Below are 17109 nucleotides of genomic sequence, written 5' to 3'. Positions count from 1 at the left end.
TGTGGATATACAATAGGTGGAAGTGCCCTATTACAGTGGTAGGAAAATAGGATCAAGCTTATATCTGGGTCCGTACATGTGCTTTAGAGTTCAGAGGTTAGAGGAGGACTGAATGGACTGACGGCTTTAGTCTGAAGTAATGGATGGATATACTGTAGCTTCTGTTCTTATGTGTGGTGTGTCTGTCTGCTACAGTGGCTCTAATTCATGGAGCCTGGGGGAGTTTAACTCTCAGCTATCCTACTATGACGGGATGATCAAGCTGTCCTACAATAATGGCTCTCAGTACAACAACATGCAGCACACCCTTCGCTCCACTATGATCTCCTTCCTCTGTGATCGAGAGGCCGGCGCTGGAAAGCCAGAGTTTCAGGTACTGACTGGGTCCTAGAGGCGAAAGAAACGCACACCTATTTAGGCGAGGTGCTGGCTAGCGGAGTGGAACAGTTAAAAAATAAAGGAGAGCCGCACACTCTAGGAGTTCAAAAATATTTATGTCCAACGTTTCGACAGACAAGCTGTCTTCATCACGGTATATGTTGTCTGCTGACAGATCTCATCCAATCTCTAATATGTAGTTCCTCATATGGTTCACATATGCACTGTTCCACCTGTAGTATTTATACCATGAACGTACCATTATTCATAACCATGTTGATCCTCACAGGTAGAAGACAAGTACACCTATAACTTCAGGTGGTATACGTCCTACGCCTGTCCAGAGAGGCCACAGGAGTGTGTGGTAACAGACCCCAACAGTCTGGACCAGTACGACCTCTCCAGGTGAGAATTCCCTGCACAAGGTTATGTTATGACTAGGGCTAGGAGTTTTCCCAGGCCACAAAGCTTCCTTTGTCCTGGTCAGGTCATGGGGTCAAGAAAAATTATTGGTCCTAGTTATGTCCAATGAAGTCAGACAAGAAACAATATTTGAAGAATAATGTGTGTAACCCTCCTCTCTCTGTCCTCTCTCCCAGTCTTTCCCGGTCTAGTGGAGGGAGGAACTGGCAGGCCATGGACCTGTCTGACCCTAACAACCTGAGGAAGTACTACATCAATGTGTGTCGTCCTCTGAATGCCGTGCAGGGCTGTGACCGCCAGGCCTCCGTCTGCCAGATGAAATACGAGCCTCAGCAGGTTAGTGTAAAAGCTCCAGGATGACCTACAGGAGGAGGTTTACACACTATGATGTGTGTTAAACACTGTTTGGGTCATGGAACTTGCACTTCAGTTTCCTTCTATCACCAGAGTACAGTATTTATCCAATGGCATTATCTGGAAAACAGTGCATTAAACAGCATTAAAAAGTTGAGACTTTTCTACAAATTATATATATATATATATTTTTTGTTATTGATATCAATTGAAGGTAAGACTGTTAGTATCCCTCTTCTGGTCCTGGTAGCCATCCTCTGTGGGTCTGTCTTAGTACTGAACTGTAGCCCGACGTGATTCTGGTGTTTCTCTGTGTTGTCTTCAGGGCATTCTGTCTGAAACGGTGTCTGTCAGTAACATGGGCCTGGCTAAGAGAGGTCCAGTGATCGAGGAGAAGGACCGCCTGCTGCTGGAGTACACAGGCGGCTCCAAGTGCATCTCAGATGGACTGAAACTCACCTACACTACACGTATCCACCTGGTCTGCTCCAGAGGGTCTGTGGTAAGTGAAATGGCATATTTATAGAGCACTGTGTCCAAAAAATCTATATCATAAAGTCTGTCTAGGATTTTAAGAGTGGGATGTGCCTGTATTTATCTGTATCTACAGTCGTCCGGCCCTCGTTTCCTTAATTATGGAAACTGTACTGCCAACTTCATGTGGGAGACCGGGGCAGCTTGTGCCATCAGTACTGCTGATGACAAGAACAAGGTGAGTTGTTGCGTTCCACATCAACTTGAAGCGAATGTTTATTGCTAAAGTCTTTAGATCTTCTGTTATAGATTTGGTGAGGTGTCGTCAATGATTTTTAAATGTTTCTTTGTTCTATTCTATGGCAGACCTGCTCTGTGAGGGATCCCAACACTGGCTTTGAGTTCAATCTGCATCCTCTGTCCTCCAAGACTGGCTACAAGGCTGAGGGGAATGGGAAAACTTTCATGGTAAGTCACTAGGGATGTTCACCTGTCCCTTTCAAGATGATTCGATATGTATCTAGATGCATGGGCTCAGATACGATACAGGAATGATACGTTTTAGTTTGAAACTATTCAGTTTGATTAGAAGTACATATCAATGAGATACGATTTGATGCATTTCTTATATAAACGCATTCATTTTCCATTCTAAATTCATCTGGATCTCTCTGTGCTGACCTCTCTCTCTGTGTGTGGTTGAGATGAAACTGGGCATCTACCAACCCGAAATCACCATCACCAACTAAATAATTTGTCATTTTTGCAGATGAAAAGGGTTTGAGCTAGTAATGTATCTTTACAAATGAGCTATGACATGGCAAATGAATATATAGCACAACTTTGGGTTTCACCCCCGTTTCAAAATCAAATGGCAGACCGTTTGGAAGTTTTCTTTTCCCCCGCATGGACCACGGAGTGCGTGTAGAAAAAGGGATTGTTGTCCTCGTTATGAAATTATCAACTTAACCCTGTATGTCTAAAAATGACCATGTACTGTACCAGTCAAAAGTTTGGACACACCTACTAATCCCAGGGTTTTTCTTAATTTTGTACTATTTACTACGTTGTTGAGTAATAGTGAAGACATAAACTATGAAATAACACATATGGAATCATGTAGTAACCACCTTTTTTTTAACAAATCAAAATATATTTGAGATTTGAGATTCTTCAAAGTCGCCACCCTTTGCCTTGATGACAGCTTTGCACACTCTTGGCATTCTCTCAACCAGCTTCATGAGGTAGTCACCTGGAATGCATTTCAACTAACAGGTGTCCCTTGTTAATTTGTGAAATTTCTTTCCTTAATGCATTTGAGCCAATCAGTTGTGTTGTAACAAGCTAGGGTTGGTATACAGAAGATAGCCCTATTTGGTAAAAGACCAAGTCCATATTATGACAAGAACAACTCAAATAAGCAAAGAGAAATGACAGTCCATTACTTTAAGACAAGGTCAGTCAATGTGGAACATTTCGAGAAGTTTTAAAGTTTCTTCAAGTGCAGCTGCAAAAATCATCAAGCGCTATGATGAAACTGGCTCTCATGAGGACCGCCACAGGAATGGAAGACCCAGAGTTACCTCTGCTGCAGAGGATAAGTTCATTAGAGTTAACTGCAGCCCAAAATAAATGCTTCACAGAGTTAAAGTAACAGACACATCTCAACATCAACTGTTCAGAGGAGTCTGCGTGAATCAGGCCTTCATGGTTGAATTGCTGCAAAGAAACCACTACTTAAGGACACCAATAAGAAGAAGAGACTTGCTTGAGCCAAGAAACACAAGCTGTCTTTTGGTCTGAAGAGTCCAAATTTTTGATTTTTGGTTCCAAATGCCGTATCTTTGTGAGATGCAGAGTAGGTGAATGGATGATCTCCGCATGTGTGATCCCCACTGTGAAGCATGGAGGAGGTGGTGTAATGGTGTGGGGGTGCTTTGCTGGTGACACTGTCAGTGATTTATTTAGAATTCAAAGCACACTTAACCAACATGGCTACCACAGCATTCTGCAGCGATACTCCATCCCATCTGGTTTGCTCTTAGTGGGACTATAATTAGTTTTTCAACAGGACAATGACCCAACACACCTCTAGGCTGTGTAAGGGCTATTTGACCAAGAAAGAGAGTGAGTGCTGCATCAGTTGACCTGGCCTCCACAATCACCCAACCTCAACCCAATTGAGGTGGTTTTGGATGAGTTGGACCACAGAGTGAAGGAAAAGCATCCACCAAGTGCTCAGCATATGTGGGAACTCCTTCAAGACTGTTGAAAAAGCATTCCAGGTGAAGCTGGTTGAGAGAATGCCAAGAGTGTGCAAAGTTGTCATCAAGGCAAAGGGTGGCGACTTTGAAGAATCTCAAATATAAAATATATATTGATTTGTTAAAAAATAAATTTAAAAAAGGTGGTTACTACATGATTCCATATGTTATTTCATAGTTTTATGTCTTCACTATTATTCTGCGATGTAGAAAATAGTCAAAATAAAGAAAAACACATTTTTACTGGAACTGTACACATATTGTGGATCGGACCCATTTAATTTTTTTGTTGTCTAAAATGACACCCAAATCTAACTGCCTGTAGTTCAAGACCTGAAGCAAAGATATGCATATTCTTGATAAAATTTGAAAGGAAACACTTTGAAGTTTGTGGAAATGTTAAATTAACGTAGGGGAATAACACATTAGATCTGGTAAAAGATAATACAGTTTTATTTATTTTTGTTCCATCTTTGAAATGCAAGTGAAAGGCCACAATGTATTATTCCAGTTTAGGCGCAATTTAGATTTTGGCCACTATATGGCAGCAGTGCATGTGCAACTTTTTAGACTGATCCAGTGAACCATTGTATTTCTGTTCAAAATGTTGTGTCAAGTCTGCCCAAATGTGCCTAATTGGTTTATGAATACATTTATGTTCGAAACTGTGCACTCTCTTCAAACAATAGCATGATTTTATTTCACTGTAATAGCTACTGTAAATTGGACAGTGCAGTTAGATTAWCAAGAATTTAAGCTTTCTTCCCATATCAGATATGTCTATTTCATGGGAAATGTTATTTTTACTTACAACCTTATGCTTGCGCATTAGCGCACATTAGCTCAACTGTCCCGCGGGGGAACACCGATCCTGTAGAGGTTTAATTAAAGCAAAAATGATTTGCTGATGGTGAACCCGAACAATCAAAATATAATCTAATTTAGCCTAAGCCCCGATCAGCAGGTAGCCTACAGTATATAGCCAGATGAGTCGATCAGCAGGTATGCCACATGTCAAACTCATTCCACGGAGGGCCGAGTGTCTGCGGGTTTTCGCTCCTCCCTTGTATTTGATTGATTTATTAAGGTCACTAATTATACCCCACACCTGGTTGTCTATGGCTTAATTGAAAGAAAAAAAACTGCAGACTCTAGGCCCTCCATGGAATAAGTTTGACACCCCTGAGGTAGGCTATATAGCCAGATGAGTCGTGTCTCCGGCACTTGCTTAGGCTACTTTAGTCTGGTAAAAACAGTTTTCAACTAGGTATTTGATAACAATAACCTAGCAAATAACATTGGTTGTCACTCAATGAATAAAACCTAGAATTGCGCCATTTTACAAACATTTGAATGCTGAAGGTGACTTGCGGCCTACCTCTCGTTGGTGAGTGCATGAAGCAGTGCACAGTGCGCAGTTTGACTAGGCTACTGATATTGCCTGTGTTGTTTGCAAATTGACTTGTAGATCAATGACTGTCAGCATAGTTACATGCTTAAGTTCAGCACTGAAGGAGAGGACATATCATTTGTCACAAAAAAATAGTGTATTTTCGGGATGTAGAAAAAGTAACATGAGCTAAAAAGAAATGAACCGCCAATTCGTAACGTTTGAATCGATTTTCTGACAGATTTGGATCGGTTTGGGGTCAGCGTAAAAAATTGACCCGGGAATCGATGCATATCCAAGCAGTTTTAGTTCTGTTTCCTTTTAACTTCTCCACGCAGTGGCAGGTTGTAGCCTCTGGCCTGCATAGCAGAAATGGCACATTCCCAGAAATGTTGACTAATGTCCATCGTCCCTGTCAAATAAATGTCAGAAAATCAACTAAAGTGAATCCATTTCCCAGACTAGCTGTGGTTTCCAGTTCCTGACTTGACTTCTGTTGCAGTGAAATGTACACATACACATTGTTTGTGTAGCAGTGTTTTGGGGCACTGTGTCTGACTATATGACCCCCCCGGTGATATCTTGTGACGAGAGGTGGCAGAGTGTAGGAAGGACCAGGGGAAGCCTGTAGCTGGCTGTGAGCTGGACATGGCCTGGTTGTTGGTCCTGTGGGAGTGGAGAGATCTCTACAGTACTCTACTGATGGGCTGCTCACACTCACATACAAAGGAGACCTGGACAGGCCTACAGGTACAGTCAATGGACCCAGCTATCTTCAATCATCACAGCTGCTCCCTTCAACATAAATGCATAATTTGCACAAAAATCATCGTACATACAGTCTTATATAATAGAGTTGCACATTACATATCTCAAGTTAGGATACATACTATGGCAATATTAGCATGGCTGCCTAAGAAAAGGAATCCACTTTTTTTTTTCATGCTATATCCTGCATTCTCAAACATTTTTGACATAGAGATTTGCCAGAAGTTTGGTATAATTTCCGCCAGTAGTTTTGAAAGTAGCGCTCATGAGCCAAAACAGGCCAAAATGGTGTACAATTGTGTACAACGTCATTGTTCTCGAGCCTCTGTAACGTGTACCCAAAGAGAGTAAAAAAACAATGTGGTGTTGAGCTCACCCTGTCACCTCATTGGACAATACTGGCCCGACCTGATCCCTCCTCCCATTTTAATCCTTGCAACCTCATTGGACATCATTCCACCTGCCAATCAACATTGTCCATCACCTTTGGGATCGGTTGACAATTATCTTCTAAATGTATTTGTGTGGCTACAATGCCATCTTTAAAAAAAAAAAATGAGCTGGCGCACACCCTGAAATGTGTTTGTGTGGAGGTGCTGACTAACGGCGAAAGTCACACACTCCATATATAAACTCCCAGCAATTTAATGGGTATTTATCAACGTTTCGGTATCACTCTGCCTTCCTCAGGGTAATGTCATGAATACTTGAACCAGGTTATATAGACAATTAGTGCAACCAATGACAATTGTGAGGGCTGTATCATAATAATTTAATGAAACTTTAAAAAATATATATATAGTTTATGGCATATTAAATATATTACGCTATTATCATATAGAAACATAATTGAATATTTTACATCATATTAGCATCAAGATACATTATTGTTTAATTCAATTTCACATAATTGATTCGTATTTCATATTTGTTACATGTAATCTTTTGGTTCAGTCTTAATGTATAATGAGCATCATCAACAGGTGGAACATATTAGGTGTACGCTAATAAGCTGTAGCAAGAATATATCAATTTATAAGACTTGTTCATAAAATAAAGATTTGTTCATAAGAAGGGCCTGAGATCAAGGTCAATATTCAGACCACTAGGGGTCAATGTTTTTAGATAGGATATCCAGTAAGCCTCCCTTTGTAGTAGAAGGATCTCGATGTTACCTCCTCTCCTTGGTAGAGCAACATGCTCAGTGCCTGTGTACTTGAGGGAGGAGATGGGATGGTTAGCTTCAACAAAGTGACCTGCTACTGGATAGTCAATGTTCTTACACCTGATTGAGCTGCGGTGTTCAGCTATGCGTTGTTTTAAATTGTCTTTTCGTTTGTCCTACGTAGGCTTTTCCACATGAACAGGTGATGAGATAGATTAATCTCTTGTTCTTGCATGAGATGATACCCCTAACAGGGATTTTTTAACCTTTATGTGGGTGTCTGAAGAAAGACGTTTTTATAGTGCTATTGCACGAGCCACATTTTGTAGTTCCCATTTAGAATGAGTGTCAAGATTGTCTGAGTGGGCTCAGGGGGCAGGTCAGATCTCACCAAACTATCTCCAATATTACGACCACGCTTCTAGACCACCAGGGGAGGTTCCTTGAAGAGGTGTGCGATTTTATTTTTTTATTTTTTCTTAATTTTTTTGGTCTGATTTGCAGAATATGCCAGTGCTTTTTCAGGATTGCTTTCATTTTCTCCGAACCCTTGGTGTACTTTGTGCAAAAGACGGTTGCGTTGTTTTATTCTTTGGTTGAGTTTTTAGTAATTCCTCTCTTGGTTTTTGAGATATTTTCATCATTGCAGCATCAAGAGTTTTGTCCTTGTAGCCTCTCATTTAGAATTTATCTGTCATTTTTTTAGCATTGCTGTCAAAATCTGACTGGTGGCCACAGATTCGTTTTACCCTGCATAACTGGCTATATGGTAGACCATTCTTGAGGGGAAGGGGATGCACACTATCCCCACATAGCAAGGTATTGCGATCTGTGGGCTTTGTATGTAAGAATGCATCATTTTCTTTGATGATCCATAAGTCCAGGTAGTTTATTTTTCTCTCATCAGTCTGCATGGTGAATTTGAGGTATTCAGAGCTCTCGTTTAGTAGAATTTGGAATTCATTTAGTTCCTGCTGACTTCCTTCCCAGGACACAAAGACATCAGCTATGTATCTCTTCCATATGAGTATTTTAGAATGTAAGGGGTGTGTCTCTGTTTTATGATGGAGTGCTTCTTCAAATTATCCCACATACAGGTTTGCATAGTTGGGGGAAAAGGGGTAGCCCATAGCTACACCCCGAATTTGAAGGAAAAAGTCTGACTCAAAGACAAAGTAGTTATTGGATAATACCAGTTCAGTAAGTTGTAAGATGCAATCATTGGATGGAGCAAGGGGAGAGTCTCTCTGCTGAAGGACGTGTTGTAGCGCCTGCAAGCCTCCAGTGTGTGAGATGTTAGTGTACAAGCTCTCCACATCAAAAGTGGCCAGCAAGGTGCCCGCTGGTATCCTTCCTAAGCCCTAATGAGGTCATGTGACTAGTGTCTTTGAAGTAAGATGGGAGATTCTCAACCATCGGTTTAATGTGGTAATCCACAAATGTAGAAATGTTGGATGTCACAGAGTCGATTGCTGCTACAGTGGGTCTACCTGGAGGAGGAGACACTTGTTTGTGTAATTTAGCGACTGTATAGAAAGTTGGTATCTTGGGAAATTTCACACATTTTTGTTGGTGATTTGTCCTGATTCCAAACAGCTTTCCACTGTGGATGTGATATTATGCTGGAATTCTAGGGTAGTTTGTGATAGAAGTCACCTTTAGATAGTTGTCGGCGACATTAATTCACAGTCACATTTATTTTGTTTACAAATTCCTCCCCCTTTGTCACATTTTTTAATGATAAGTCTTTAAGAGCCATTCTCTCGTCTCTACTCAGGTTATCACAGGATTTGAGTTTCTGTTTGTCTTTCAATAAGTCACCTACATCATTTTCAGCAATCCTACAGGAGATTTCTATGGATGCATTTCGTTTGGGGGAGGTACAAATGAACTTTTTGCTCTAATGTGGTTTTTGCTCTAATGTGGTTCTCTCAGAGTTGTCAGGTACCTCAGCTGGGTTAATGACTCCATCTCCTCCTTGACTCACGGTAGGACAGGTAAGTCTATTGATTAGCGTTGTAGACCTATGTATACATCTCACTGAGGATGACATTTCAAGTGGAGTCATGTAAATTTCACTCTTATCAAATAACTCACGCAATCTCAGATTACGGAAAAACTTCTATCTGGACATCAAAGTCATTTATGTATGCAGTGGGTACAAATGATAACCCCTTATTGAGAACACTGAGGTGAGCTGATGTCAGGGTCTTAATTGTTAAGTTGAAGACATTTAGCTCCTGTTGGACTCCTCCCTCAAATACACAGGCATTGAGCATGTTGCTTTACCAAGGAGAGGAGGTAACATCGAGATCCTTCTACTACAAAGGGATGCTTACTGGATATCCTATCTAAAAACATTGACCCCTAGTGGTCTGAATATTGACTTTGATCTCAGGCCCTTCTTATGAACAAATCTTTCTTTTATGAACAAGTCTTATAAATTGATATATTCTTGCTACAGCTTATTAGCGTACACCTAATATGTTCCCCCTGTTGATGATGCTCATTATACATTAAGACTGAACCAAAAGATTACATGTAACAAATATTAAATGAAATACGAATCAATTATGTGAAATTGAATTAAACAATAATGTATCTTGATGCTAATATGATCTACAATATTCAATTATGTTTCTATATGATAACAATATCATAATATATTTAATATGCCATAAACTATATATATATTTCTTTAACCGTTTCACTAATTCATTTTAATTAACCTAATCATTATGACACACCCCTCACTATTGTCATTAGTTGCACTAATTGCACTGTTTGTCTACATAACCTGGTTCAAGTATTCATGACATTACCCCGAGGAAGGCACAGTGATACCGAAACGTTGGCTAAATACCCATTAAATTGCTGGGAGTTTATATATGGAGTGTGCGACTTTCTTTATTTTCTTAGTTTACAATGCCATCTTTAACACAACATTTTCTCGTTTGCATAGAAAATGTATTGAGAGAGAGAGAAATGAAACTACGACTAAGGTCTAATAAATCTACCTTCTAATTTCAGATGCTTTCTAGCTTCTGATGCGTGGATTTGATCAATGTATTTTTGCTCTTATCGAAATAACAAATTGTAAGCGCATGTAACCACTCATCCAACTTGCTTCAGAGCGCACGTGCATTACATGACAGGAACGAGCACGTAGATCTCATGGACTAAATGAGGTTAGAATGTAAGGTTAGAATGTAAGGATTCTGTGCCTTTTTCTGCTGGGAGAGGACTGTAGATCGTTTATTATGCATGTATGAGCCATACATTGACGCGTTGAGTCCAAAAAGAGAGGTTTAAAAAAATAAATAACAACTTCGTCTTCAATCCTCTGGAAAAGCCCTTTTTAATGAGTCAGTTCATAAGCATTTGGTCTGATAACTGTCCTGATTCCTCCCTTCTCCCCCAGGCACCAGGGACACCTTCACCATTAGTTTTGTGTGTGACCAGGACGCCCACCCTGGCACTCTGAAACTGGTCCGAGAAGAGCTCAGCTCGTCTACACACGTCACCCATGATGTCCTCTTTGAGTTCTACACAGCCCTGGCATGCATCCCTGCCCCTGTGGACTGTCAAATCACTGGTAGGAACAACACTGTCAATGTCTTCAAAACAGTGTGTATGTCTTCAGTACGTCTCTAACGAGGCATATATCACTTTATCCACCTTAACAAACTCTGGTCATAGAAATGGGTATTTTCATTAATTGAAAGATGTTGTTTGTCCTTCCATTTTAGATTCCCATGGTAACGAGTATGACCTGAGTCACCTGAGCAGGGACAGTGAAGACAGTCCCTGGGTGGCCATTGACACGGCTGAACAGGCTAAGAAACGCAGCTTCTTCATCAACGTGTGTAAACCTCTGCCTCCGGTCCAGGGCTGCCCCGGTGAGTCACACGCCATGAGCCTATGTTGATATGCCAGCCAATGAGGAGGAATACCTCTGTGCTGTACCATCAGTGTAGCATTACTCTTGACCATTTCTAGCTTTGTGTTTTAACTACTGTACATGCATCTATGTGTGCATCTGCAGCGGGCCTCTTGGGTGCATGTGGCACCATGGAGGGTAAAGGTGTGAACCTGGGCTACGTCCAGTCCAGCCCCCAGGTGGCCTCTGACGGCTCCATCAGCATTGTCTACCTCAACGGGGACCGCTGTGACACAGACCACTACTCCACACGTATCATCTTCCAGTGTGACGACAACCCTGTGAGTAAAATACACGCATCTTGTTCTCTATGGGAATGCTCTTCTATGTTATGGCCATAGAGTTGGTGTACATATCAATGGCAGGAATCTGTGTGAAATTTTACTTTTTGATGTTACTGATCCTAATACCATATATTTTCCCTCCTAATACCTATATTTTTCTTGGTTGGTTCCTTTACTAATAGGGTTCTCCTGTATTTGACCGCCAAGACGGCTGTGAATATGTGTTCATCTGGAGAACCTCCGAGGCGTGCCCTCTCACCAGCGCTCAGGGTAGGTTTTGGAGGAGGAGGCTGCCGTGTTTAATGTCGTGGCTCTGACTAAGACTGTTACTTCTCTCCACTAGTGTCATCATCATGCTCAAGTTAACTCTCCTCTCCCTGATTCCTGCAGGTGAAAACTGTAAAGTCAAGGACCCCAGAAGTGGCTACATGTTTGACATGAGTTCCCTGTCAGGGAAGGACTACATGGTGAAGAGTGGCCAGTACCAGTACCACTTCTCTGTCTGTGGGGGGCTTCAGAGAGGGATCTGCACACACAAAGACACAGGCGGTGACCAGGTGTCAGTCTGTCAGGTGGAAGGCAGCACCCACAGAATTGCCGGTATGTAAACCTGTATAAAATACTTGGTCTTTAAAAAAGCTTTGATTTTGGTTTGTTAGTAACTGATCAAAAACCTCAGGCATGTTGCTTTTGTTTTATAATGTATTAGGCATGGCCTCCCAGACTCTGAGCTATGTTGGAGAACAGCTGGTACTCAACTACACTGGTGGGGAGACCTGCCATAGGATCTATCAGAGATCCACAGCGATCTACTTCTCCTGTCATCCTAAAATGAACCCTGTGAGTCTGAGCGTAGCGAAAGAGGAAACCTCTAATGCAACTTCTCTGCTTGTCGCAATGTGTGCTTGGATGTCGTAGTTACTGGGGTTGTTTTGTGTTGTTTCTGCCTATAGGGGGTGCCAGAATTTATCAAGGAAACTGCAGAGTGCACCTACCTCTTTACCTGGCGTACAGCTCTCGCCTGTATCCCCGTGAAAACTACCAGCTGCTCATACCAGTACGCATAGTCATATTTTATTATATTCTGGGAGCCCTCTTCCAACCACAACCTTCTCTTTCTCCCAGACAATGACTGGTTTCCCCTTTGTCTCCTATCTTTCTAACTACTTTTTATTCTTCCTCTCACAGAGATTCTAATGGAAACTCGTACGACCTCTCCTCTCTGGCCCTGAACTCCAGAAACTGGGTGGTGGAGCCCAGCACTGGGAAGCAGGAGCGCTACTACATCAATGTCTGCAAGTCTCTGGTGCAAGAGGGGGGTAAGTGCCTATCCTCAACACCAGCATCCTTTAAATGAAGGACACTGGTGGTGCCTATATCCTTTTTTATTTCCCCATTTGTGTGAACAAATATCAGCGTTCTCAAAGTCTTCTCAAAGTTGTGCAATTATGCTCGCCTTCTGAACCATGGGATACATATTTCTCTCCTCATGTTGTAGGCTCCTGGAAGTGTCCGTCCAACGCAGCGTCCTGTCTGAAGAGCGGGGAGCACTATGTGAGTCTGGGAGAGGCAGAGTCTGCCCCACAGTGGGATCAGAACATCCTTGTACTCAAGTACACCAACGGAGAGATGTGTTCCGGTGGACAAAGGAATAAGAGCACTATCATACGCTTCAAATGTGACCGGGACAAAGTGGTAAGGGATTATAGACATCACACACATGCAGATACACACATTACGCATAAACACAAATATGCACACGCACAGATATGCACACACACAATAGGTAGAGCATGGCGTTTGCAACGCCAGTGTTGTGGGTTCGATTCTCACGGGGGACCAGTATGAAAATGAATGCACTCACTACTGTAAGTCCCTCTGGATAAGAGTGTCTGCTAAATGACTAAAATGTAACTGAGTAGACGGACTGTGTTTCTGCCCCAGGACTCAAGACCAACCCTGATCATGGCCATAGAGGACTGTGTCTATACCTTTATGTGGTTCACTGCAGCCGCCTGCCCCCTCAACAGCAGCCAGCATGGCGACTGCAGAGTCACCAATCCAGTCACCGGTGAGTGCCATTCCCACGCACAGCCACTGAAAACTGAAAGACCGCTGCCTGCACTAGATCATATTWAAAAAATTGGAGAAAGTATTTGCAGTTAGTATGATTATCATTGAAAAATACCATCATTCTCATAGAATCTCGGTGTAGTATTTTTTTWTTTTTTTTWWAAATACATTTGGACACGTATGTATGTACTGTGTTGCCCTCCTGAACCCAGGCCACCTCTTTGACCTGAATGGACTAAGCCAGGAGGGAGGCTACACTGTGTATGACAACCTGGACCCTAGGAAGATGTTCCGGCTCAACGTGTGTGGGGAAGTGGCCAACGCAGGCTGTGGACCAGACACAGGTAAGACCATATTCTATCTCACAAGCTCTGGGTTGGCTGGGAAAGCTCTAATACTGGTCAAAGCCACATCCCCTCAGGAATCAATCAACAGGACTGCCAATGTGTCTGCCATCCAGCAGTGATCAGCTTACTGAGCCATGGACCAGACAGGGGTCCCAAGACAACTGTGTAGAAATTAAGCAGACATTTCTAGACGATGTTGGTTTATTCAGTGGTATTTTGTATTAGGTCTGCGGCTCTGCTTTAGACTTAGGACTGTGAGGCTGGTTCTCTAATATGTTACCTTCCTGGATGAAGAGAACTAGATGTTCAAAGACATTCAAGCATTCACATGAGACATTTTGAAACTGAAAAAGCTAACAAAAAATGTGGCGCATCGGTCTAAGGCACTGCATCACGTGCTTTAGACCTGGACATCACTACAGACCCGGGTTCGATCCTGGGCTGTATCGGGAGTCCCATAGGGCGCAGCGCACAATTGACCCAGCGTCGTCTGGGTTAGGGGAGGGTTTGGCCAGGGGGGGTTGGCTGGGGGGGTTTTACTTGGCTCATCGCACTCTAGCGACTCTGGCGGGCCGGGCGCCTGCAGGCTAACCTCGGACGTCAGTTGAACGGTGTTTCCTCCTCTGGCTTCCGGGTTAAGCGGGCGGGTGTTAAGAAGCGCGGTTTGGCAGGTTGTGTTTCAGAGGACGCATGACTTGACCTTTGGCTCCCGAGCCTGTTGGGGAGTTGCAGCGATGAGACAAGATCGAAAGTAGGGAGGAAAAGGGGGAGAAATACAAAATAAACATATATTTAAAAAAAATAATGAATCCTTGTGCAAAATTTCTAGAAATGGAGTGCTTAGACTTGAGTTTGATCAACGTAGACAGTCTGTTCAGTTGCTTATGGTAATGTAGTTGTTTGTGCGTGAAGGTGCAGGTGTGTGTATCAAGGAGACCAAGAGTGCTCTGAGTGGCGGGCGGGCCAGCAGGAAGCTGTCATACCTGGACCAGGTGGTGGAACTGACCTATGAGGGCGGGGCTGTGTGTGCAGCCAACCCCGCCATCACACACAAAAGCATCATCAGCTTTGTATGCAAGGCCCACGGAGAGGCCAGCACGGGGCCAGTACTGGTGTACTCAGACAAGAACACGTGCACACACTTCTTCTCCTGGCACACGCCCCTGGTGTGCGAACAGCAGGTAATTACAAGTGTCTTTTCCCAATTCCAAAACAACCCGTAGCCTTATACTCCCTAGACTGAGTATAACTGAAAAGATTAGATAGACATAAGTAATATGGCAATTTGCATTACCTAGCCCCTAATTGATAGGTGGAATTTCTTTGATAGTGCTTACCAGTCCTTGATGCAAATTCATTTCAAACAAGTCAATGTACTGGTCATCTATTGTTACTGATGTAACTGACTGTCTGTGTTGAATAAACAAACTACATGCATGTGCTGCTTTACACAGGTGACAAAGATTTTCTTAATACTTAATAATGTTCAGTCTGCTGAATTACCTCAACTGACATCATATTGAGGTGTTCAGATCTCAACCAACAGCTGTCAACTTTCTATTCAAATTTGGTGTACTGTATTGGGTGTATTATATCTAAGAGGCAATTTAATATGTAAACATCTGATGTATCTTTTTTCTTTGCTAGTCCCCATCGTCTCTCTCTTTCATGATGTTTCCATAGGTGAAGTGTTCAGTCCTGAACGGCTCTACCCTTATCGACCTGACTCCTCTGATCCATGTGACGGGCTACTACATGGCCACAGACGAGGACCTGGTGGACAAGGACCAGTCCCCTGACTTTTACATCAACATCTGCCAGCCCCTCAACCCCATCCCTGGGGTCACCTGTCCCCCAGGGGCCGCTGTCTGCATGGACCCTGACGAGGGGCCCCCTGTAGTGAGTCACACGCAGAGAAACGCATGCACCACAACACACACAGCAGAAATGAAGACTCTTTAATAGTATTCCTTCTGTGTTTACAAACCAGCATGCTCAAGGATTTATCTCTCTGTCTCTCTCCTGCTAACAGGACATTGGTCGAATCACTTCCACCCCGGAGTTCAACAGCATGACCAATGAGGTGTCAATCACCTTCAACAGCACCACCACCTGCCCCTCTGACTCCACCCAGAACTACACTTCCACCATCCTGTTCACCTGCCAGAGAGGCCTGGAGCTGGTCAGTACCACACGTTTCACAGATGGAGTGTCTATTTATTAGTGACCTTTTCTCACTGATGGTTCTTGTGTTGAAAGCTGCCTTTGCAGAATGAAAGCCTCTTTCCTGTCCCCCCAGGGCTCGCCCCAGATGATCAGGAAGCAGGACTGTATGTATGTGTTTGAATGGGCCACTCCGCTGGTCTGTCCTGATGCCACTCAGACCAGTTTCTGTAACCTAACTGACTCACAGCTGCAGTTCACCTTTGACCTCTCACCCCTCTCTGGGGAGATCCAGGTGGGTTGACCTTTCATACGTGGCCTCTTACCCTCGATATACCTACTTCTACTTAGCTATATTTCTTATCTATGCATTAACACACAGTTGTCCATGTATTAGGTGGACAGGGCTTTCTTTCTAAGTAGTTATTCTGTTTCATGATGCCTTTCATCCTTGTTGATACCCTTTGTCTTTCTCTTCCAGGTGCCCGGCGTCGGTTCAGAGACCTATAAGATCAATGTGTGTGGGGCGGTGACGGACCCCAAATGTAAGAACAGTGCAGTGTGTGTGCAGTCGCCGGGCGTTTCAGCATTCTCCTATGGCATCAGCCAGGCCATGACTATGGACTACAAACACGAGGAGCAGGCTGTCATTATGCAGTACGGAGGAGGAGACATCTGCCCAGCAGGTTAGACTGTTCTCAGTCAGTCCTGCCTCTGAATCTATGACTAAGCCGCTAATGACACCTATATACAGTGGGGAGAACAAGTATTTGATACACTGCCGATTTTGCAGGTTTTCCTGCTTACAAAGCATGTTGAGGTCTGTAATTTTTATCATAGGTACACTTCAACTGTGAGAGACGGAATCTAAAACAAAAATCCAGAAAATCACATTGTATGATTTTTAAATAATTAATTTGCATTTTATTGCATGACATAAGTATTTGATCACCTACCAACCAGTAAGAATTCAGGCTCTCACAGACCTGTTAGTTTTTCTTTAAGAAGCCCTCCTGTTCTCCACTCATTACCTGTATTAACTGCACCTGTTTGAACTCGTTACCTGTATAAAAGACACCTGTCCAC

General features: G+C 42.9%; 1 protein-coding gene across 1 annotated transcript in view; it reads left to right on the top strand.

Annotated features, from left to right (window-relative positions):
• LOC111954195 (cation-independent mannose-6-phosphate receptor-like) overlaps positions 1-17109 on the top strand; it is a 39215-nt gene that overhangs the window by 13977 nt on the left and 8129 nt on the right. The window contains 24 exon segments of the mRNA XM_023973727.2: positions 196-373; positions 668-783; positions 978-1137; positions 1481-1657; positions 1766-1867; positions 1996-2121; positions 5878-5929; positions 5932-6033; positions 10638-10811; positions 10966-11115; positions 11262-11437; positions 11623-11710; positions 11831-12040; positions 12150-12280; positions 12394-12497; positions 12629-12759; positions 12939-13135; positions 13385-13511; positions 13726-13857; positions 14773-15041; positions 15544-15759; positions 15893-16042; positions 16160-16318; positions 16505-16709. Coding sequence (XP_023829495.1) covers positions 196-373; positions 668-783; positions 978-1137; positions 1481-1657; positions 1766-1867; positions 1996-2121; positions 5878-5929; positions 5932-6033; positions 10638-10811; positions 10966-11115; positions 11262-11437; positions 11623-11710; positions 11831-12040; positions 12150-12280; positions 12394-12497; positions 12629-12759; positions 12939-13135; positions 13385-13511; positions 13726-13857; positions 14773-15041; positions 15544-15759; positions 15893-16042; positions 16160-16318; positions 16505-16709 — 3632 coding nt within the window.

Source organism: Salvelinus sp. IW2-2015, linkage group LG28, assembly GCF_002910315.2.
Source record: "Salvelinus sp. IW2-2015 linkage group LG28, ASM291031v2, whole genome shotgun sequence".
Taxonomy (NCBI): Eukaryota; Metazoa; Chordata; class Actinopteri; order Salmoniformes; family Salmonidae; genus Salvelinus; species Salvelinus sp. IW2-2015.
This window is presented reverse-complemented; position numbering and strand designations above follow the sequence as displayed.